Source organism: Parasteatoda tepidariorum, chromosome 4 (assembly GCF_982258835.1).
Source record: "Parasteatoda tepidariorum strain Cologne lab strain chromosome 4, Ptep-v5.0, whole genome shotgun sequence".
In the NCBI taxonomy this organism is placed as follows: Eukaryota; Metazoa; Arthropoda; class Arachnida; order Araneae; family Theridiidae; genus Parasteatoda; species Parasteatoda tepidariorum.
This window is the reverse complement of record NC_141758.1, coordinates 33042852-33062448: the sequence shown is the minus strand read 5'-3', so window position 1 is coordinate 33062448 and position 19597 is coordinate 33042852. Positions and strand designations below refer to the sequence as shown.

Sequence of the window (19597 nt, the reverse complement as noted above, 5' to 3'; positions counted from 1 at the left end):
TTGATATCAGTACTTAATTGTTTGAAATAATTAAAAAATTTATGCTTAATACATGCTATACATTCCTTTTTTGTTTTATTTTAGGTAAGTGCCACCTCCTTTTTAAGTACCTTATTTGTCAGTACTGAGGAAATATGAAAGTTAGGTAAGGGTTTCATTGAACGAAACTGGAAAAAGATTTTTTCTTGAGTAATGTATGAAAGTTTTAAAATTCGTTTACTTTAAAATCTTTGATATTTTTAAAAATTACTGCTTGGCGTTAACATTTTGTTATGAAAATCTAACTGCATTTTGTTTCCATACTTTTTCCCTTGATTGAGAAATACTTGAGAGAGCTTTGTAATTTTTAAATCATGGAGGGTATAATTATAATTAATTTTTACATTATTTTCTTTTCTTTACGCAACGACTTCAAAAGCATTTTGCATTAATTGTTACTAATTCACGTAGCAGTAATACAAAGAAAGCTTTTTTTTCTTCCCTCTTTAACCCTAGATAAATACACTTGTATCATAGTTACTCTATCTATCATTCGACTAATAGGCTACGAATTAAAAGCAAGTAGTATATATTTATATTTCCTTTGTTTATTTCAAACAAATTAATGTAACAAAAAAAGTATTATAATATGTATAACAATTAAAAAATGGAAATATCGTTTGCACTCTTGGCTGACGTTTGCTTATTTCAAACAAATTAACGTAACAAAAAAAGTATTATAATATGCATTACAATTAAAAATTAGAAATATCGTTTGCACTCTTAGCAGACGTTTGTTTATTTCAAACAAATTAACGTAACAAAAAAAAGTGTTATAATATGCATTACAATTAAAAATAGAAATATCGTTTGCACTCTTGGCAGACGTTAAGTGTGCTTCCCCCAAATAGTATTTTTGCAATAGTTGCATATGTTTGTCTCTCTTAGATGGACTAAAAGTATTAAGTTTGAGTTTGTTCGCTGCAGTTGAGTATTCGGTTGGGCTTACGAATATTCAAAACATCTTTAATGTTTATTTTGACGAAATTAAACATTCGACTGATAGACGACGATTACAGCAAATCTGGAGAAGTAAAAAGTGTACAACCCTTCTTATCTCCTTCGTATAACTTATTCTACTATACTGTAAAAAGATTTCGGTGGAAAGTTGCAACCATTTTTAATGTTGAGATAAACTTGCACTGTCGTTATCGTGCAAAAAATGACATAAAATTGATCAAAAAAAAAAAAACAATTTGGAAGAATTAGTGTGAACATATTGCTAAAAATGTGCTTGCTTTTTAAACGAAATGGTTTTGTAGTAAAACCATAAGTTGATTCGAATTCCGCATGAGAATATGTTTTGTCAATAAATAAAACTAACAATTAAAAAGTAAATGAAAAATGTGATTACAAGCACTGTAAGAAATTTTTAGTTTACCACAATACCAGAAATGGTTGCAACTATGCACCATAATTTTAATAAGGTACTATGAGCACAGTAGCTTAAGCTTATTGGGAGCATCTCCAATTCATAACTGGCATTGGTCAATAATCTATTAGGGGCAGGTGTTTTGTTATCTAGTGTTAAATTGGTCCTCATTTTGCCACCTTGTATTAAACAATGTCTAATTGTAACTATTAATAGTAAAACTTTTTTTTAAGAAGGAGGCAAATTTCTCGATGAGAAAATTTAAAATTGATTCTGTTAAATCAATGTCTATTTAATATGCTATTTCAAATTATTTATTCATTGCTTATCTAGTTTATAGACAAACGAAATTTTGATTGTGTTAGAAAGATTAGTCTCTAAAATAAAAAAATTATTGTTACTCACAATGAAATCACTCATCAATCGAAGTGTGTAAAAAAATATATTTGCTAATTTCAAGAAGAAAAAAAAAAAGAGAGAGAGAAAAGAAAAAAAAATTTTCCCTTTAAAAAAATTCCAAGTTGAGCGCGCTAGCTGTTGACTAATTTTAAATGAATGAAAAAAAAAATGCTGACTGTAAACTGTTGCCTTATATATTTTGAATGCAATATACAAATTAATGTTATTAAATAATTTTTATTCACAATATCTTTAAATTGTCGAATTACTTTAAAAAATGAAAAAGCTCATAATTTAAAAAAGAAAAAAAATTAGCTAATGATTTCAGACCCAATTGACCTAAACTTTAAACATGGTTTAAAATACTTTTTAATTCTTTTACCTTGAGTGCATAGTTGTTTCAGTTAGCGCAGTATAGCAGCATCCGCTTCTTATGATTTAGATTTAGACCCAAATCGATCACCCAATTGCAATGTAGTAATAATTTATGTAAAAAAATAGATTTTTTTTTGAAAACTACAAACTGAGAATTTCTGAACTAAATTAATTTTAACAAATCTCTTTCTGTATCTAAAATAGATCCATTAATTAATCCGTATTGTTTATCTTTTGTGTGTGTTTCACATTACTCTAAATGTTACCCGATAAAAGTCATTTTGAAACAATCATTGTGAAATGGTGTTTCTCAATTTGTTTAATTCACTCTTCTAAAATAATTTCCCTCGCTTAATAAAATTAAATACGCAACTCATCTTTTAAAGCAAACGAACAGTGTACGAAATCATAATTTTATTAATAAAACCTAGATCACGAATCTCCCTCTCGCTCATCGCTTGATGCCATTTCTATAAATAAATATTTATCCTCTACCTTTTTTTTCCGTCCTGGTCACCATAGTTACACGAAATACAAAACTCTTTCACCATACAATAAAGTGTCCTATATAATATTTCTTTGAAGATGAAAAACAGTTGACATCCATAATCGCGTGTTTTCTCGCTAAATCTGCGCATAAATAAACATCGAAGATATTACCATCTGAAAAAGAACACGATTATTTTTTTTTTCCTTCTCCGCCGTATGATTTCAATGTCACAAGGCCATTCCAACTTGTGGATATCTTTACCTGTTCTGGCGATACTCAGCCAAATGTGACGTACTCGTTTGCAGCTACAGGTGACGGAGAAAAAACGAAACATTTTCAGAACGGTGAGTGCGAGGTTGGAGAGCGGGTTGGCAATTTTTAAACTCTCTTGCGCTGACGAGGATAACTGCGTGTGTTGTTTTTTTTTTTTCTTCCCTTGGCGGCGTTTCCAAGACCGGTGATGAAGTTCGGTTATTTCCACGTTCATAAAACTCCAATGTGCAAATGAATCTTATTCCATTCGCTATGCTGAGGAAACGGATTTTATATTTAGTGAATATATTGTTTTAATGCGGATTGTGACCGGGGACGAAGTAGCTATGACATAAAAGTATTGGTGCCTGCCTGATATGGGCCCTCACCCCGAAACCCCTGTCGATATCCAGAAGTATATAGGATCCTGCCTCATCACGCAACAACCCAGGACCAAGAGGAAATCCTGCCCCAGGGGGCACACCAGCGATGCAGGAAACAGGAGCAGCGGCGGGTATGTACTTCCTTGCAACCGCTGCTGTAGCGCTCCGATACAAACTCCTGGATACAACATTAGCAATTACGCTTGGACAGGAGTGCCGCTTATAAGTGTGGTGCGGCAAAACAAAGTACAGTATCCGGTACATTCAGGGAAAGGCAATCGAATCTATCCCCGTGGTAATCACAATCCGTTGGAATATTCCATCCCACCTGGAGCGGAAATCACCGATTGTGGTAACTTGGAAGAAATCTTACCGATTTCCCGTTTGGCCATCCACGCTCAAGGAGCGCCTTTGATCCTATCCCCTAAAGACAAGGAAAAAGATCCCGAACCCTTCCTCAGCCCAATCGCGTCATTCAAAAATAGAGAATTTTGCCTGGGTGAGAGCCCAGGGGGAAATGGCCCCATCTACATGCTGATGTCCAGTTCAGGAGTGGACGATCTGTATCCTCAAGCTTCAAGAAATAGTTGCTATATTGAGGAAGACGTTTCGGATATTGGTCTGAACCCCTCCCGTGCCGTTTCCTCGTCACCATCCCAACAGAGCGATTGTACCAGCACTACTTCCGAAGATTCGATTATTTCCGAGAACGGTTTACCAAGAATTATCAAACCCAGGAAACGCCGTAAGAAGGATCGACGCACCAGCGAAAGTGATACCAGTTGTGCTGCTGGCATGGATGACCCATCCGGTACTATAGTGACCCTCAAACCTTACCAGCCTCTTTGTTATCGGTATGACAGTAATGGTACCAAGATATACCCTTCACCGCCGATATCTCCCAAAGCTTCAGCCACCATCCAACTATGTGATAATTCCGAGTGGAGGCGAAAGAAGGGGTGGTACCCTTATCCCCCGTCACCGCGTTGCCGTTGCCCTTATTGTGTACCACCGCCTTCCACCTTTCTCACGCCACCGGACTCACCAGTGGACGTGTCTGAAGATGGTCTAGCAATGGCTGTTATCCGAAAAAATGGCGGACAGTTATCTCAAGAGTCAGGACATGTTAAACGAGGATATAACAATTTTCTTGTACTAAGCAACGGAGAGGATAATTCAAATGATGAAAATGTAGGAAGAAACCTTAACACCGTAGTCCGTAAGTTTAAATTTCATTTTTTCAGTTTTAGTACTACTATTTTAATCTGTCAACTATTTAGGAATCACAAAAGTGATCTCGTTTCCAGAGGCAAATTTTATTATATGAATTTATAAAAAATTTCAATTTTTCTAAGTGTACATAACATCGCACCATATTATTTGCATTCTCTTAAAAACTTTATTCTTTAATAGAGTAGCGTAAAATATCTATTGTAAGAATTCATGAATTTTTTTTTCCCTAATTAGTTTCAAAATTTATTTTATCTTTATCATTTTATGAAATTTAGTTTCAATAATAAGGAGAAGAAGAAGAAAAAAATTCTTGGACAGAAGTTCTTAGGAGAAATTTTTTTGAACAGATATAATTTCTGCTTAGCAGAATCTTAACAGAAACTATGAAATATTATTTATTTAAAAAATTTTCTTATACACTTTTATTGTGTTTTGAAATCAGCTAAGTAAAAAACATTGTAAATTTGCACACAAAAAAATTCCCGCTGATTCTGTCTGATTTATGTGTCATGTAAAAAAAAATTAATTGCATGTATCCAAACAGCCTCTATAAAATAATCGTAGACCATCTGTTCTTTGCCAAATGCATTTACCGAAATCCAAACATCCGGAAAGAATATGTACTTTTTTTTTTCCTCTTCGAAAAAAATTTTAAAAATACCGAATAATAATAAAAGAAGGGGAAAAGAATTGAGAAATTTATTTTTTATTATCGTTTGAGAATTTTATTTTTTATTATCGTTTGAGAATTTTTATAATTTATTTCAAAATATTTTTAAAATTACCCTTGCTTTGCATTTATAAGCTAGTTACTTATTTTCATATGTTACGTGTTACAATTTCTTTTCAATATCGTCCATCCTTTTAGTACCCTTAAAGAGTGTCTAAATATTGCTCCAATGCTTTTCCCATGACAAGGAATTAGATTGAATGAAGAATGAGAACTTTTCTATTAATGAACCATAAAGTTAAATGTTTTTTATTTTTTTATTTGTGATAATGACTTGCGTTTTACGCATCATGATGAGGAAGTATCCCGGAAGTTTATTTAAATTATGAATTTTTACATTGCCATTTTGTCTAATTCGTGCACCATAAATATCGTCGGCAATAAAAAGTTACGAAGTCGTGAAGAGTGTTTTGCTACACGTAGAATGTCAGTAGCGGATAGCCATTGATACGATGATTTCGTGCGTTCGAATTATTTATCTCTTTCTTTCTTTTTCGCGTAATGGAAGCATTACTACTTTTTTATTTATTTATTTATTCCAAGTCTATTTTGAATACAATCGATATGAGTTTTATTTTCATTGCTACCTTGGCCCTTTCTTTTTTTTCCTTCTCTTATTTCAATGAATTATATTTTATTCGTTTTAAACCACTTTTTCTTTTTAAGTAAATCGTGTTTAGTAATCATCGTGTTATATGCTTATCGGTATTTACAATAAAAGGAAAATATGCTGACTTGGTTTGTGAAGCTTTATAAATGCAATGTTTTCACTTTTTCGAATAAATTTATTCATAAAAAGAATTTTCTAAATGTTCGATTTAACCTCATTAGAGCGAGAAACCTCTTCAGATAGATAAGGGGATTCTGCCTCCTCTGTTAACCTATGAAAAAATTCTTTATTTAGTAAATTATTTACTCTCTTTAAATCTTTTATTCTTTGAAATGTGTTTAGTTGCCAAATTTTCTATATTAACAGAGATGCCAACTGCTCCGGACACGCCAAAATAATTTAAAAAACGGTAAATTTGCTAAACTAAACAACTTTTTTTGCAAACCAAAATTTGCAAATATTTGAATAATTTTGCTAATTATTTAAAAGATTTAACACGACATAATTGTAACAAAGTGGTGAATGTGTAAGCCTACGAATTATTTGGAAGTAGTGGTGGGTAAAAATCAGGGTTCGTTGATTTAAATCAGCTTGATTTAAATCATGATTTAAATCAAATGATTTTTTTTAAAAAAAATCATTGATTTAAATCAACAAATTTTTTTTATCGTTATATATATTGATTTTAAAAGTTAAAAAACAGTGTTTTAAATTTTTGATACTTTTATTATTTTCTTTTCTTAGTATTAAAATTTAATTTAAATAAATTGCTGCATTAATTAATTTTAGTTAACGAAATTACTTTCTTTCTTGGTGTGTATTAAATTCCAACACATTTGAAATTACATTTTTAAAAATCTTTTGATTCTTGAGATTGAAAGTACAGATTAAAGTAAACATTTAATGCTGTGTTAATATAGACTTGCATAGCTGTAGAAAGTAATTAATAAACATGAATTTTTTTCAAAAAATCATCCAAATAATGTTAATAAAATTCTACCTTTCGATTGAAAAAGTGTGAATTAAAATCTACATCATATTTTATTGGTGGAAAATGTATATTTCTGAAGCTTGAGGTTATATTAAAAAGAAATTACCCTAATATGCCAAAAACAGAAAAAGAAAAAAAAAGGTGCTGATGAATTCAGATGTTTTTTTCCTAATATAGTGTCATTCTTCCCTTTCAAACTCTTTCAAAGTCTATTTGATGCAGTAGGGTTATTAACTGGTATATTTTTCTCATAATATCTTTACAGTATCTTTGACATTATCTGATTTTCTATAAAGAAATTTTGTGAAAAAAAATTCCAATGAGTACATAGATTTTCTAATTTTTTTTTTAAGCTTAACTTATCTATTTTGATATAGAATTAAAAATGAATATTTTAATGTAAAAATATATAGATTAAATATTTATTTTTTGATAAATGACTACATTTATGAACACAATCTGCTTAATTTATTTTGCCATTTTAAAAATCAAGAGGAAAAAAAAAAGAAATCACAATTTTAAATTAAAGTTATGGTTTGCCAACTGAAACTTTGTTTTAATAGTTAAAGCACAGGGGTCTGCCCAAGCCAAATTTACTACCGTTTAATGGTACCTTTACGAATTCAACTTTAGGAAAAATGATAGAATAATCACACAAAATACTTTTTCTTAAAATTTTATTTTTTTGTCTTGTAAGAAACGATAAATCCATATTTTTACTATATTTGTGTTGATTCTATAATATAATTTTTAATTTTCACAAAATAGGTACCTCTCAGAAAAACCCAGACAGACCCCTGAAGTATTCTTTAAATTCTCTATTTCATCTAGTCTTTAAATTTTAATCATGCATTTGTTTCAAAATGGTTGCTATGCATTCAAAGCCATGTATTATAATGAAAAATTATTTTAGTTAGAGCTTCTAAAATATTGTTACAATATAGTTTTAATATTAAGTTAATTTGATTAAACATTTATAATTTTTTTTAATCATAAATTAAAGTTCTTACAGTGAATTTAAATAAAAATCAAAAAAATCTGATTTAAATCAAAAAAATCCGATTTAAATAAAAAAAAATCTGATTCTTTTGATTTTTTTTAAAAAAATCAAAAAAATCACGAACCCTGGTAAAAATCTACTAAATTGAATTTATAAACCAAGAATAAACTACCACTCGAAAATATTTATTCGCTGTCCGGATCAAATTGGCATCTCTGTATTAAGGTTTTAAATTTTTTCCAAAACCTTCTCTAAGTTCCGGTTTTAAAGATACTTAGTATACTGCCTTGTAATTTAAAATTCGGTATCTAGGTATAATAATGTTAGGTATCTTTCTGTATAATTTATTTAGAAAATTGTAAGCTGCGTTGCCGCCGCTGCTTTAGGTTTTCAAAATTACATTACATTTTGTGTTATGGTGGAAAATTTTTAAGACTTAAGAAACTTGAAAGTACGAAGATGCGTAGAGATTTTCGCAGGAAGCTCGATGTAATAAAATAATTTGCCATTCGGTAAGTAGTTCGAGAACTATTAGTTGTTAAATTTGTAGTAAAAAATACCATGCAGTAAAAGAATTGAAATTTGGCGCTCTGAATAGACCTTATTTATATATTTTTTAAAATAAAGAGAGATAGGAACCGTTCGTTACGATCAACATATTAACAAAATGTTTTCTGACAAAATTATTCTAAATATGTGTTTCATTAATTAATTTAGGTTTTAAAAAATTTCAACATTTAAAAGGAAAAAAAATGAGGGCGAAGGATGAGGACACGGGGTTTGGTTAACGAAGCCTTCTACTTCAAAAAAAATATATGTAGAAATAAAAATTTATTTTCGAAAGGTGTTATTCGAAGTATGTGAAGGGTGTTATTCGAAATATAAGTGTGATAAAGTTGATTTATTTATCGGCAAAAAACTTTGAACTAAAGCGGAAAACTTGCGATAACTCTACTTTCCGTTAAATTCCACACCAACTTATCTTTTTTCGTGTGCTTTTAAATTGTCTTGGTTGTTCACAATTTTTATCTTTATTGATAAAGATAAAATATAACTTTTAATACGTTGTAATAACGTTTTTTTTTCTGATAGTTAATTGTGCACAGCTAAAGATTGTTGTAAATAAATTGAATTAAACACTAAATTTTATTTTAGAAAAGTCAAGCTTGTAATAGTGAAAAAATAATAGTGCTTCTCAACCAAAATTAATTTGAAAACTGTGTTTTTAAATTAGTACAATCTGAAAATGAACTATGCCATGTTTATATTTTTAGTAATATGTGACATTGTATATTCTAGATATTATGAAATAGCTTGGTATTATAATCGAAACACCGTGGGTTTAAGATAGTTTTTTAAGTTCTTTATGTGTGTTTTTCAAAGTTCTTTCACCTAGGAAAATAAAAACCATAGTTGAAATACCTTAAACTCGATGTTGTAAAGAATCGTCTGAAATTTTTAAATAAAGATCTAAATGTACTGTAAAAAGTATTAAACTCTTTAACCCACCGACGGTTCTGCACGTAGAAAGTCGTACTTTTTTTTACGCTCGCAAATGGTTGTGAACGTAGAAAACCTCCCTTCATTTTTCCCCTATAGATGGTCCTGCACGTAAAAAAAGCCTCTGATTTTTGTCCGGCGAAACGGCCATGCACGTGAAAAGTCGCTAATGCTTTCCCCCTTTCTTGCGGAAATGGGCGTGAAATTCACTCCCTTCTCAGCTATGGTTAATTGATGTCCACTCCATCACCTGAAGGGTAGAAATACTCAATACACAATAGAGTTTGCTTTCGAAGAAAATGCGAAAGGATTTTCGAATATATTTAACTGAAACATTTTTTTTTAGTATAAAAAGGAAAGAAAAAAAATAAAGAAATCGGTATGGGAAGAGAATTACACGACAAAATGGAACTAATTTTCATCTAATGTTAATTCGCAAAGATTAAAATTGATTTTAAAAAAAGTAAGAGGTTAAAATTGACTCAGTGCAGGTGATTGATTTTAATTTTGAAAATATAGTGCAATAAATCTCGGTAAAAGTGATTCACCTAAATGTATGAAAAATAAGAAAATGATATATTTGAAAATAATGCTTATAAATGATTTACATATAGTATTGTCTTCAAATCTTTAAATAGTTTTACATTTAGTTAGATTTCTTTTTTTTTATAGAGTATTTAGCGAGTAAATAATAGTAGCTTTTCCCGTTATGTTTTTTTTTTTTTTTTTTTTTTTTTTTTTTTTTTTTTGCTGGTTGAAGGAGCATTTTAATATTAAATTGTGATTTTTTTGTTAGTGATTAAAAAACTAATATTTAATATTCAGTTTCAATTTTTATTCTTTCAAAGTATTATCAAGTTTTAGAGGAAGGCTTTAATTATTGAATTAATGATTCAATAGTAGATTTAGTTAAGGATGTAATTGCTGGTTGGTTAGCATCATCTCACTTAACTTCGAAATGCTTTTTTTTTTCATATGATCGTATGTTAATTTTTTTATATTCTCTCCCTCCCAAATCAGTTGCCACATTTCCAGAAAGTTGAGTTATAAATAACTTTCGATGCAGTTTAATAGAACAACAACTGTAAAATTATACTAATACTGAATTCACGATTTATTTACTAAAATATCATTTTATGCGATTACCTATGGAAGAGTCCTAACAAAAATGGGATTTGTTTGACAGAGTGAGAGCAATTTTGTCTAGCACCAACTTTTTTTTCAAAATTAACTTCGAAAAAGAATTTGGAAACTAATTTGGTGCTGATTTAAGTAGGAATGATCGGTATGTAAACGTTGTAAACTGATAGCATAGCACCCTGAAATCTCTGAAAAGTGTTTAATCAAAATCATAAACTCATCAGTATCAATAAGTAGTGCAAAGGTATTTAAACGTAGAAAAGGGAGTATATTATTATTAAATGTCAATTATCTGACAGCTGGGCTTTTAGGTTTTTCTTTTTTTGCTAGAAATTTGTGTATATATTTAAATTATATATATGCACAGGTTTCACATGAAATGTAATAAATTAATTAATATTTTAAATAATTTTCTAAAATTTTTGTAATAAAATTTTATTTCCTTTGAAAGGTATTCATACTTTTCTTGGGAATGTACCACCTTAAAAGTATTATAATATCGAATAATAAGATGAATAATACGATGTCGAATAAACTGTCGAATAATAAATGTTTTATTCTTTCTTAAATCGATGTAAATAAATGATTTTGTATTTCTCTTAATTTGCTCTAATTAAGTTTATACAAACACATTGGAAATTTGCTACTTTAACCCTTTAATGGGCCATTTTTGTAGTAAAGGTAAGTTAAAGTATTCTTAGAATTGAAATTGACAAAAAAATAGTAATTGATATAAGGAAAAAAAACTCATTTAGGTTAGGTAAATATATTTACCACGACCTATTAGGAACTCATTGACTTTCATTTTTCGTTATTTATAAAATAAATTTTATAAATGCTACTAACTTTAAAAAGAAATATGTATTTTATATCTTTTATACGCTTTTTTAAACTAATAAATGGTTTCCAATTTTATTCAAACGCGCTTCAAGAAAGCTGAAGTTGTTAACGAATGGAAACCTAAATTGAGAGTGGTAAAAAAAGCTCGCCATGGACTTTAAAAAGTGGTGTTAAGTATACTTATCACGGCCTTTGAAAAAGTTAATAAATATTTGCCTTGGAATTTTATATAATAACCAGTATAATAATATTGTGACGTTGAAGTTTCAAAAAGTTTCTGCATATCTAATATTAGGTGAAATGTATCGTAATTTGTTTTTTCGCATTTTGCTCTTGAAGATACCCCCCCCCCCCTTCAGTTATGTTATTTTTGATGTTTAAATTTATTTATCATACCCTTGAAATGAAATAAGCAGTTCTATAACTTTTTGTGCAAACTCTTGAAATAACATTAGAAAAAAAAATTTTTTTTTTAAATAATCGCTTATAATTTTTAATATATAATAAAAAAAAATAATGTGACATTTTACGAATTGTAATGTACACAAATTTGTTATAATTTTATAAATTATTTAAAACTAACAAGATCTTATTTTTAGAATTCGTTTACCCAAAATATGCTCTTAATATTTATAATACTTATTAATTTTAACACTTATTTATTAATAATAATAATTAATTAAATCAAGTATTCAGCAGCAGTCTGCTGTGATCCAGAGGTTCATTGAAGTTAAGGCTCCACATACAATGACATAATTGTGACGGGATGATCTACCTTACGCACAGGCAACCTTTACTTCCCTGACAAGCTAGTACCCATCGAACTGAAGCTGGGATGGCTGCTAGCCGAAAAGCGAAGCTTAGTTCTTCATAATGATAGCTCAGTTCCCTAAACCACTGAGCCATCATTGCTCAATTAATTTAATAATAATAGAATAATATACGAATTTTAGAGTATGATTTTTTTTACAATTTCTTAAATTATGTAATGAATGGCGAAATCTGAAAATGAAACGAAAGCATTAAAATAGTTTCCGATAAATATAGGCGATAATATTTTCGATTTTTTTTTTCTTAGGGACATTTTCAACTTATTTCAGCCAAATGTAAGATTTTTTTCATTTCCAGCTACTATTTTAAGAGAGTATATAATTATGGATACAGTGAGTACAATTCAAAAACAGGTATTTCTTATGGCTTTAATCATTGAAAATGAATGTTATTAAACTTACACAAATTTACCCAACGTAAAAAAATTTTATAAATGAATTTAAAATTTTCAAAAAATTTAATTATTAAAATCTCAGTTTCTTAAATTTCAGAGATACAATAAAAACATAAAAAATGAAAGTAAGATACAAACTATGAAACTAAGAATCAAATTATAAAAAATTAATGAATAAAATGAAGCAAAAGGTAGTATAATCATATCTTATCTTAACATCGTTGACTGAAGCTATCCCGTTAAGTATATTATTACTTTAAGTATTTTCAACTTCTATAAATTGTTTTGTCATTTTATATAATCTGTTTCTGTACTCACCTTTTACTATTTTTTTTTACTGACATATATTGCAAATTTGATATATTTTATGGCAAAACGATGAGAAGGAATTTCGGGAGACAAGAGAATTAAAATATGGAAGGAAAAAATATCCTTTGATGTTTTGACAGTGAATTTGTATTGTATTATTTGCACTGTTGTATGAGTGTACAGTTGCAGTACTTAATCATTTTTGTCACCTTATGTATGGAGCGAGATAAGGAATAGAAAGGTGTTTACTAGTAACATGTATCAGTGAGTAGAAGGAAGATTTAGTACTGTCATCTTACTACATACAGACATTTCGGCGCACTGTAATTTCAGTACCATTTACTCTGATAACGAGGATTTTTATGAATAAGTTTTTGAACTTGACTAGAATGAATAAAATGAAGATATCATGCAGCTAACATTAGGAATCGAATGAATGGAAAAACTACTCATTCATAACTATATATCACAGTAACGTACAATTTTTGAAACCCTGGGAAACTTTAACAATGTGTAGAAAACGATAGAGAAACGTTCTGGAATAGGTTTCTTGGTATAGAGTATTCAGGACAAGTAATAGTAAAAAAGTTTTACAAAAATCTCAAATAAATTATTGCGCATTATTTTTTATAAGAAAATAAAGGGATGTGTTAAGAAATGTAAATTAAGCTTATTTAACTTTCAACTCTAATTGCTCCCTAAGCTTTGGGATTTATAATATATAGTCAATCTGATGTCCCTCCCTGATTTACAAAAATATAAGAGAAAATAAGGGAGCTAAATGTTAAAAGTAAAGTCTCTACTAATTATGTGTTGATAGTAAATTTATGAAAATATACCATCAACTTCTGATGATTATAACAAACTCTAATAAAATAACTCAATTAAGGTAAAGTGGACTTAAATTACACAAATTAATGTGCTGGAGTAAATATAAAAGTATTATTGAATAGTTATAATGAACGAGATATAGTTTCATGAAATATGTAAAGTTAATAATTAAAAGAGTTAAAGTCTAAACAGCTGAAGAAACAAAAACTAAATATTTAGTAATTTTTATTTTGCTACTAAGTGTTCATACGAACTTTCATCATATCTAGAAATTAAATAGATAATTTCAAAGTGAGCATAAGTCACATATTTTACTAAATCGAGTTAGCATTGGCTTTGCTATGTTTTTAGGTATAAATTTAGATTTGCACAGAAAAGAAATGAATTGCATCACAACTAGACTCTTTATTCATCTGTCATAACATTTATTTATTGTAGAAAAAACGAGAGTCGTGAATTGATATCATTATTTTAAACTTTTATTAAATGAATTTTAGTTGAATGGACTTAATAATTAAAATAGATATTTTATTTTCGTTTTTCTACTATTTTTATAACTTCTAAATAAACCTTTGCATTGTTGAAAAAATAAAAACCGAAATTTTATTACCATATTTACTTTATCTCTAGAATAAATACTTATTATTTCATTCTAAAAAAAAAAAGTTAGAAAAAAAATACCCATGCCATTTTTTAAATAACCGATTTAATGCAAATGAATTATTAAAAAAGGTTTGTTTGAAATATTTCGCACAACTTCAAAGAATATTTCTGTCTTTATACTATTAATGGGAAAGTTGATTACTCCAAATTAATTAAACACTTGCACTTCTACATAATATGCCGGATTATTTTTAGATACATCTTGATGTATTCCATATAAAATACTCTACGTTATCGACAAAAAATACTGTAATAAAAAGGACAATGATATGATAAAGAGAAAAATATTGATAAAAACAAATTTTAAAACGCAACGCTAGATTTTACTTGTTTCTTTTTCTTTTTTTTTCCGGAGGAGATTCCATGCTCACTCACAGATCATATGAAATATTTTCAAACAGGTTGCAAAAGTATTTATTTCATGTTCAAAATGACCTCAGCAAAGTGAATAGTGCGGACAGTCTATAATTACAACACCTCAAGAAGTAAACCACCCCACCTGTCAAGTAAATAATAGGAGAAAAATGGCCCTTCAAACCACCGTTTCCCATTGTAAGGGGGGAGGAATTATCTCTTACCGTTTGGCAAGGGGTTTTAGAAAAGGCAAGCGGCTATTTCAGGAACCGCAGTTTCTAGATATTGCAACCATTTGGAAGAGGTCAAAATTAAAATATCAAAACCGTCAGTGGGTTAAAAAATTTAAAGAGTTTAATACTTTTCGTTAATCGTGTTTTTCTATGCCCAAATAATGCAGCGTTAAAATTACTTTTAAAAAAGTACTAAATATCAATGCCTTTCATTATAAAACTCTGGCTCTACTACATTTTGCGCCATTTTCATAATTAACATAAACGGCGTTGACTAAAGATCGACAAAACTTAAAGTGTTTTCGTTACTTTTATTAAAGATCTTAAAGATCGTTCCCAAATTATTTATAAAATGCAATATCTCGTAATTTGACTTTGTGTTGTAAAAATTTTCAAATAAGAATGTATCTCTATGTTGCCCGCCATAGAAATTTCAGAATAAAACACTTTTATTTGCGTGGCTCATATTTCGCCCAAAATTTTTCGATAGCTCTGTCTCTTCTTTAAAGTAAACTTCTGATAAAAACCGAAAGTGGACGAGATTGTCCTCTTGATTTTTATTACTATTACCTACCCAATTCCATTTTAAATAAGGAACTTTCTCAATTACTACTATACATACAAAGGGTAATATCATAACTTTCCCTCTTTTACTTTGCTCTATGAATATTTCTTATTGTCTTCAAAATCATTTATTCCTTTTCTTCTGGCTATCTCTATACGATTGTATGCAAAGGGAAAAAATCTTTATCCTTTTCTTTGTTGTTATATCCTCATCCTTTCAATACTATTATTGATTGAAATCATTACACGATTGATTATTGTTATGTGCGCAGTTTCGGGGATGAAAAACAATAAAAAAAGTGAATTTAAATACGAATACTATTAACAAATGTATTGCAAGAGGGAAAAGAATCTAAATTTAAATACGTTTTGAAGCTTTGAAGATCCTTTGTATAATAGAAAGAAAGAATGAACATTGTTAACGGTTCAGACACAGCTAGTATGATTGAACGGTTCTGGGTTTATAGTAATGAACCGTGTTTTTTAATACCGTAATTAAAACACTGTTTTCAGAGGTAGGCAATAGGATGTTTCTCTATTATTGGGTGGAATTACATCCCCGAAAATTGAAAAGTTTTCGAAAACAATACTATGAATAATTTGATAGACATCAGCCACCTATCGAAAAAGTATGGCCAAGTTCTCCAATTATTACTTGTAACAGACAGTTTGATAAATGATAGTATTTTGCATAATTAAACACGAGTTCCTTGTATGTTTTTTTTTTTTTTTTGTATAGTGCGCAAAAAAAAAAAAGGAACTTTTAAATAGCTTTTGATCTAGCGATCGGATTGACCTGTAAAATACAATCATTATAAGTTGAGAGTCTAGCCTTAAATATGCTAATTAATTTTTGCAAACGGTATTTGAAGATTTAATATCCTACACAAAAATAAAATATCCTTTTTTTTTTTCGACGGATTTGGGTTCTAGAGTCTCAAAATATTGGGGGGGGGGGGTTCATTTGTCCCAATCGAGACAAAAATGATCCCAATAGTTTAAGCCAGCGGTTCCCAAAACGTGTTTCGCGGAACCTTAGGGCCCCGTGGACAGGTCACGGGGATTCCGTGAGTTAGGACCTCTTTTTTCTTTTTCTTTTTTTTTTTTTTTTTTTTTTTTTTTTTTTTTTTTTTTTTTTTTCTTTTAGCCAGTAATGATATGATTTTTAAACTTGTAATAAGTTTATATTCATTCAATAATCGATTATTTATTTAATAATTAGGTTATTATTATAAAATTATACAAGTGAAATGCCAATAAATAAAGAGAAATAGCAAATTTTAGATTATGTATATTTATATTTTTTTCCAATAACAATATATTTAATACATTATTAAAAGGGTATCATTTATAGAAATGCTCGTTTCAGCATTACTCGTCACACTTTAAAATTCAAAATTAAAATAACCAAATTCAAAAACTACCAAACATTTTTTTTTTTCGATACCCATTCTCACATTTTATTACTTTTTTTTTCTTCCAAAAAAAAACATAGTTTAGCTTATTTTATTTAATTTGAGTTACGCCAAAAACTACTGGTCTAAAAGCTATTAAAACTAAGTTGAAGAATGTCATTGGAGAAACAATGCAAAACTTTCATTCTTCACATTAAATGTCTCTAATATAATTTTAAAAAGAAAAAGCATTATTATTATTTTCTTGATAAATATATAATTTTCAAATAACAATTTATTGAATAATTAATGAAAAGGACTTGCATTTATAAAATATTGCATTAATGTTCCCAACGTGTTTTTCAAACCAAAATAAAATAACTTAATTGTTAAAAAAGAAATGTTTCCCTACTAGCCTTTTCAACGAAAATCTTAATTCGACTCATTTTCAGCTTATGTTTATACACCAAAAACAAATTCAAAACACTAGATTCAACTCTAGGACTGTAAATTCAATTGTCATATATAAAACTTAATTTAATGTTATTAATTATGAAACGATGAAAAATGCCATTCTTATTAAGTATTTAAGAAGAAAAAAAGTCATTTATAAGCTAATACGTTCACAATTATTTTTTATATATTTTATAAGTCGGGGATCCGTTGAAAAAATGTTAACCATTTAATGTTCCATAACCGAAAAAAATTGGGAACCGTTAATCTAGATTCAACAGTAACCGATAAATAAAAATGTAACGAATTAGATAAAACCTCAGTGTATTGCTAAAGTCTTTCCTTATTTATAGATTTATCTTTTTTTCCCTCCTAAAAATGTCCTCAATGATTAATACTTAGCAAATTCAACTATTTTTTTTAAATTACTAGTAAATAAGAAACAATTTAAGGTTAATATTGATATAAACAGGTCAATAATTTATTATTTTTTTAAGTTATCTTCAAGCCCTGCTCCATATACCGTTCGTAAACTTGTAATACTGCCCCGATTACGTTAATACTAGTCTCTCTGTAGCTCATAAAATGATTCAGAACAACCTAAGCCTCTTCGCCATTATTTATCTAACAATGGTCGAAAACCGTAAATTCACGGTGTAATTCGACAAGAATTCCTAGTTCACGACATTGTTTCCTCTGTCTCCAACGACACACTAAAAGAAACATCTCTTTTGGAGAAGCTCATTCACCATGGAATTCATGGAGATATAAAAAATCACCGACCATAAAAATGATTACAAGTAGGGGGATGAGTAATTTTTTCTCTCTCTCTCTTTTTTTTTTTTTTTTTTTTTTTTTTTTTTTTTTTGACCTGCTAACGGATGCGACGATGAAGAACCAGATCATACTTCCTTGTTGGCGAATTCGGTAAGACTGGTTGTTTGGGTTGCACACATCAACAGGCTTACTTTAACTGAATCTATCATAACAAAGAATTTTCGAGGATGGAGGAATAAAATTGTCTTTTTCTAACCTTTCGTGGAAGTGGTGTGGACCTTAAGAAAGACACGGGCTCATGTTAAAATTCTAGTGACATATGGTATATTTTCCCTGATTTGCCGAATCTAGAGTGGGCTCAATGTAATGTAATCAGCCTAAAATCAGTCTGTCTTATATGAAAGTACTGGATTATTTTTTCCATTAGCCCGACTCGTTGTATGACGGTGATGATTTCCAAAGATCCTATTAACATATGTAGTTCTTAATCTTTTTATGAACTATAATACGCAAACTACATTGTCTACTATGATAAAAATTTAATTTTATTATGTATTGATAGGTATCTTTTTTTTCTTTAGCTAGAGTATCAAACAAAAAACACTTTAATGATTTAAATAAATTCTCATTTGATTATAGTATCATTATGTTATTAAGATTTCTTTTATAAATGACTTCGAAATTAAGTTGAATACGAATAAAGACATGCCTCCTTGTGACCAAACTGTTAAGAAATATATCACCCTTAATGTGAATATTTAAAATTAATTTTGATTAAATTAACTAGCGAAGACTAATTTGGTCAGTTTACAGAAAGAAACCAAGCTCGAAATTAAGAAGGCCAATTTTGGTACAATAGTTTAAGGCGAGGCAGGCGCTCTCTTTCTGCCCATTTTAAAATAGCCAAAATTTTATGTAATTTTTCTTACATAATGCTAAATCGATTTTTAAAAGCATTCTTTTTTTTTAAGCTCTTGCTATTTTGTAAATTTTAGTAAACCAATTTTTTGACCAAAAAAATCTTAATCCGATCGGTATTTAAAGATTATGTCCATAAAATTTCTTAAAAACCGTGTCTTGAATTGTGTACCATAACATGAGAATTCAGGACCATATTGTGTACCCCCTAATAAGCCTATAATTTTTTTCCCTGGAGGGGTACACAAGTAACCGGTAATATAATACTTGGTCCAATTTGAATATTATAGGTCAATATTAGAGGGCGATATAGGACCATATTTTTATACAGAATATTGACTTCGAATTTCTTCAATATGAACATGAGGATACAATAATTAAAAGTAATATTTTAAAATTTGATGTACTTCTTTTTTTTTTTTTTTTTTTTTTTTTGCCTAAAGTACATCTAAGTTCGCCAATTTAACTTAGGCTGGGATAAATCATTCGATTTCCTTTAAAGTAGTTTTTATATCTTTGTTT

The 19597-nt window shown here is 29.0% G+C and overlaps 1 protein-coding gene across 1 annotated transcript in view; it reads left to right on the top strand.

The window, feature by feature from the left end:
- The first annotated feature begins 1639 nt into the window (after nucleotides 1-1639).
- Nucleotides 1640-19597, top strand: part of twin (CCR4-NOT transcription complex subunit 6-like twin) — a 92173-nt gene continuing 74215 nt past the window's right edge. Inside the window, exon 1 of the mRNA XM_071182119.2 lies at nucleotides 1640-4529. Within this exon, the coding sequence (XP_071038220.1) occupies nucleotides 3305-4529 (1225 nt within the window). The 5' untranslated portion in view covers nucleotides 1640-3304. The remainder of the gene's footprint in view (nucleotides 4530-19597) is intronic.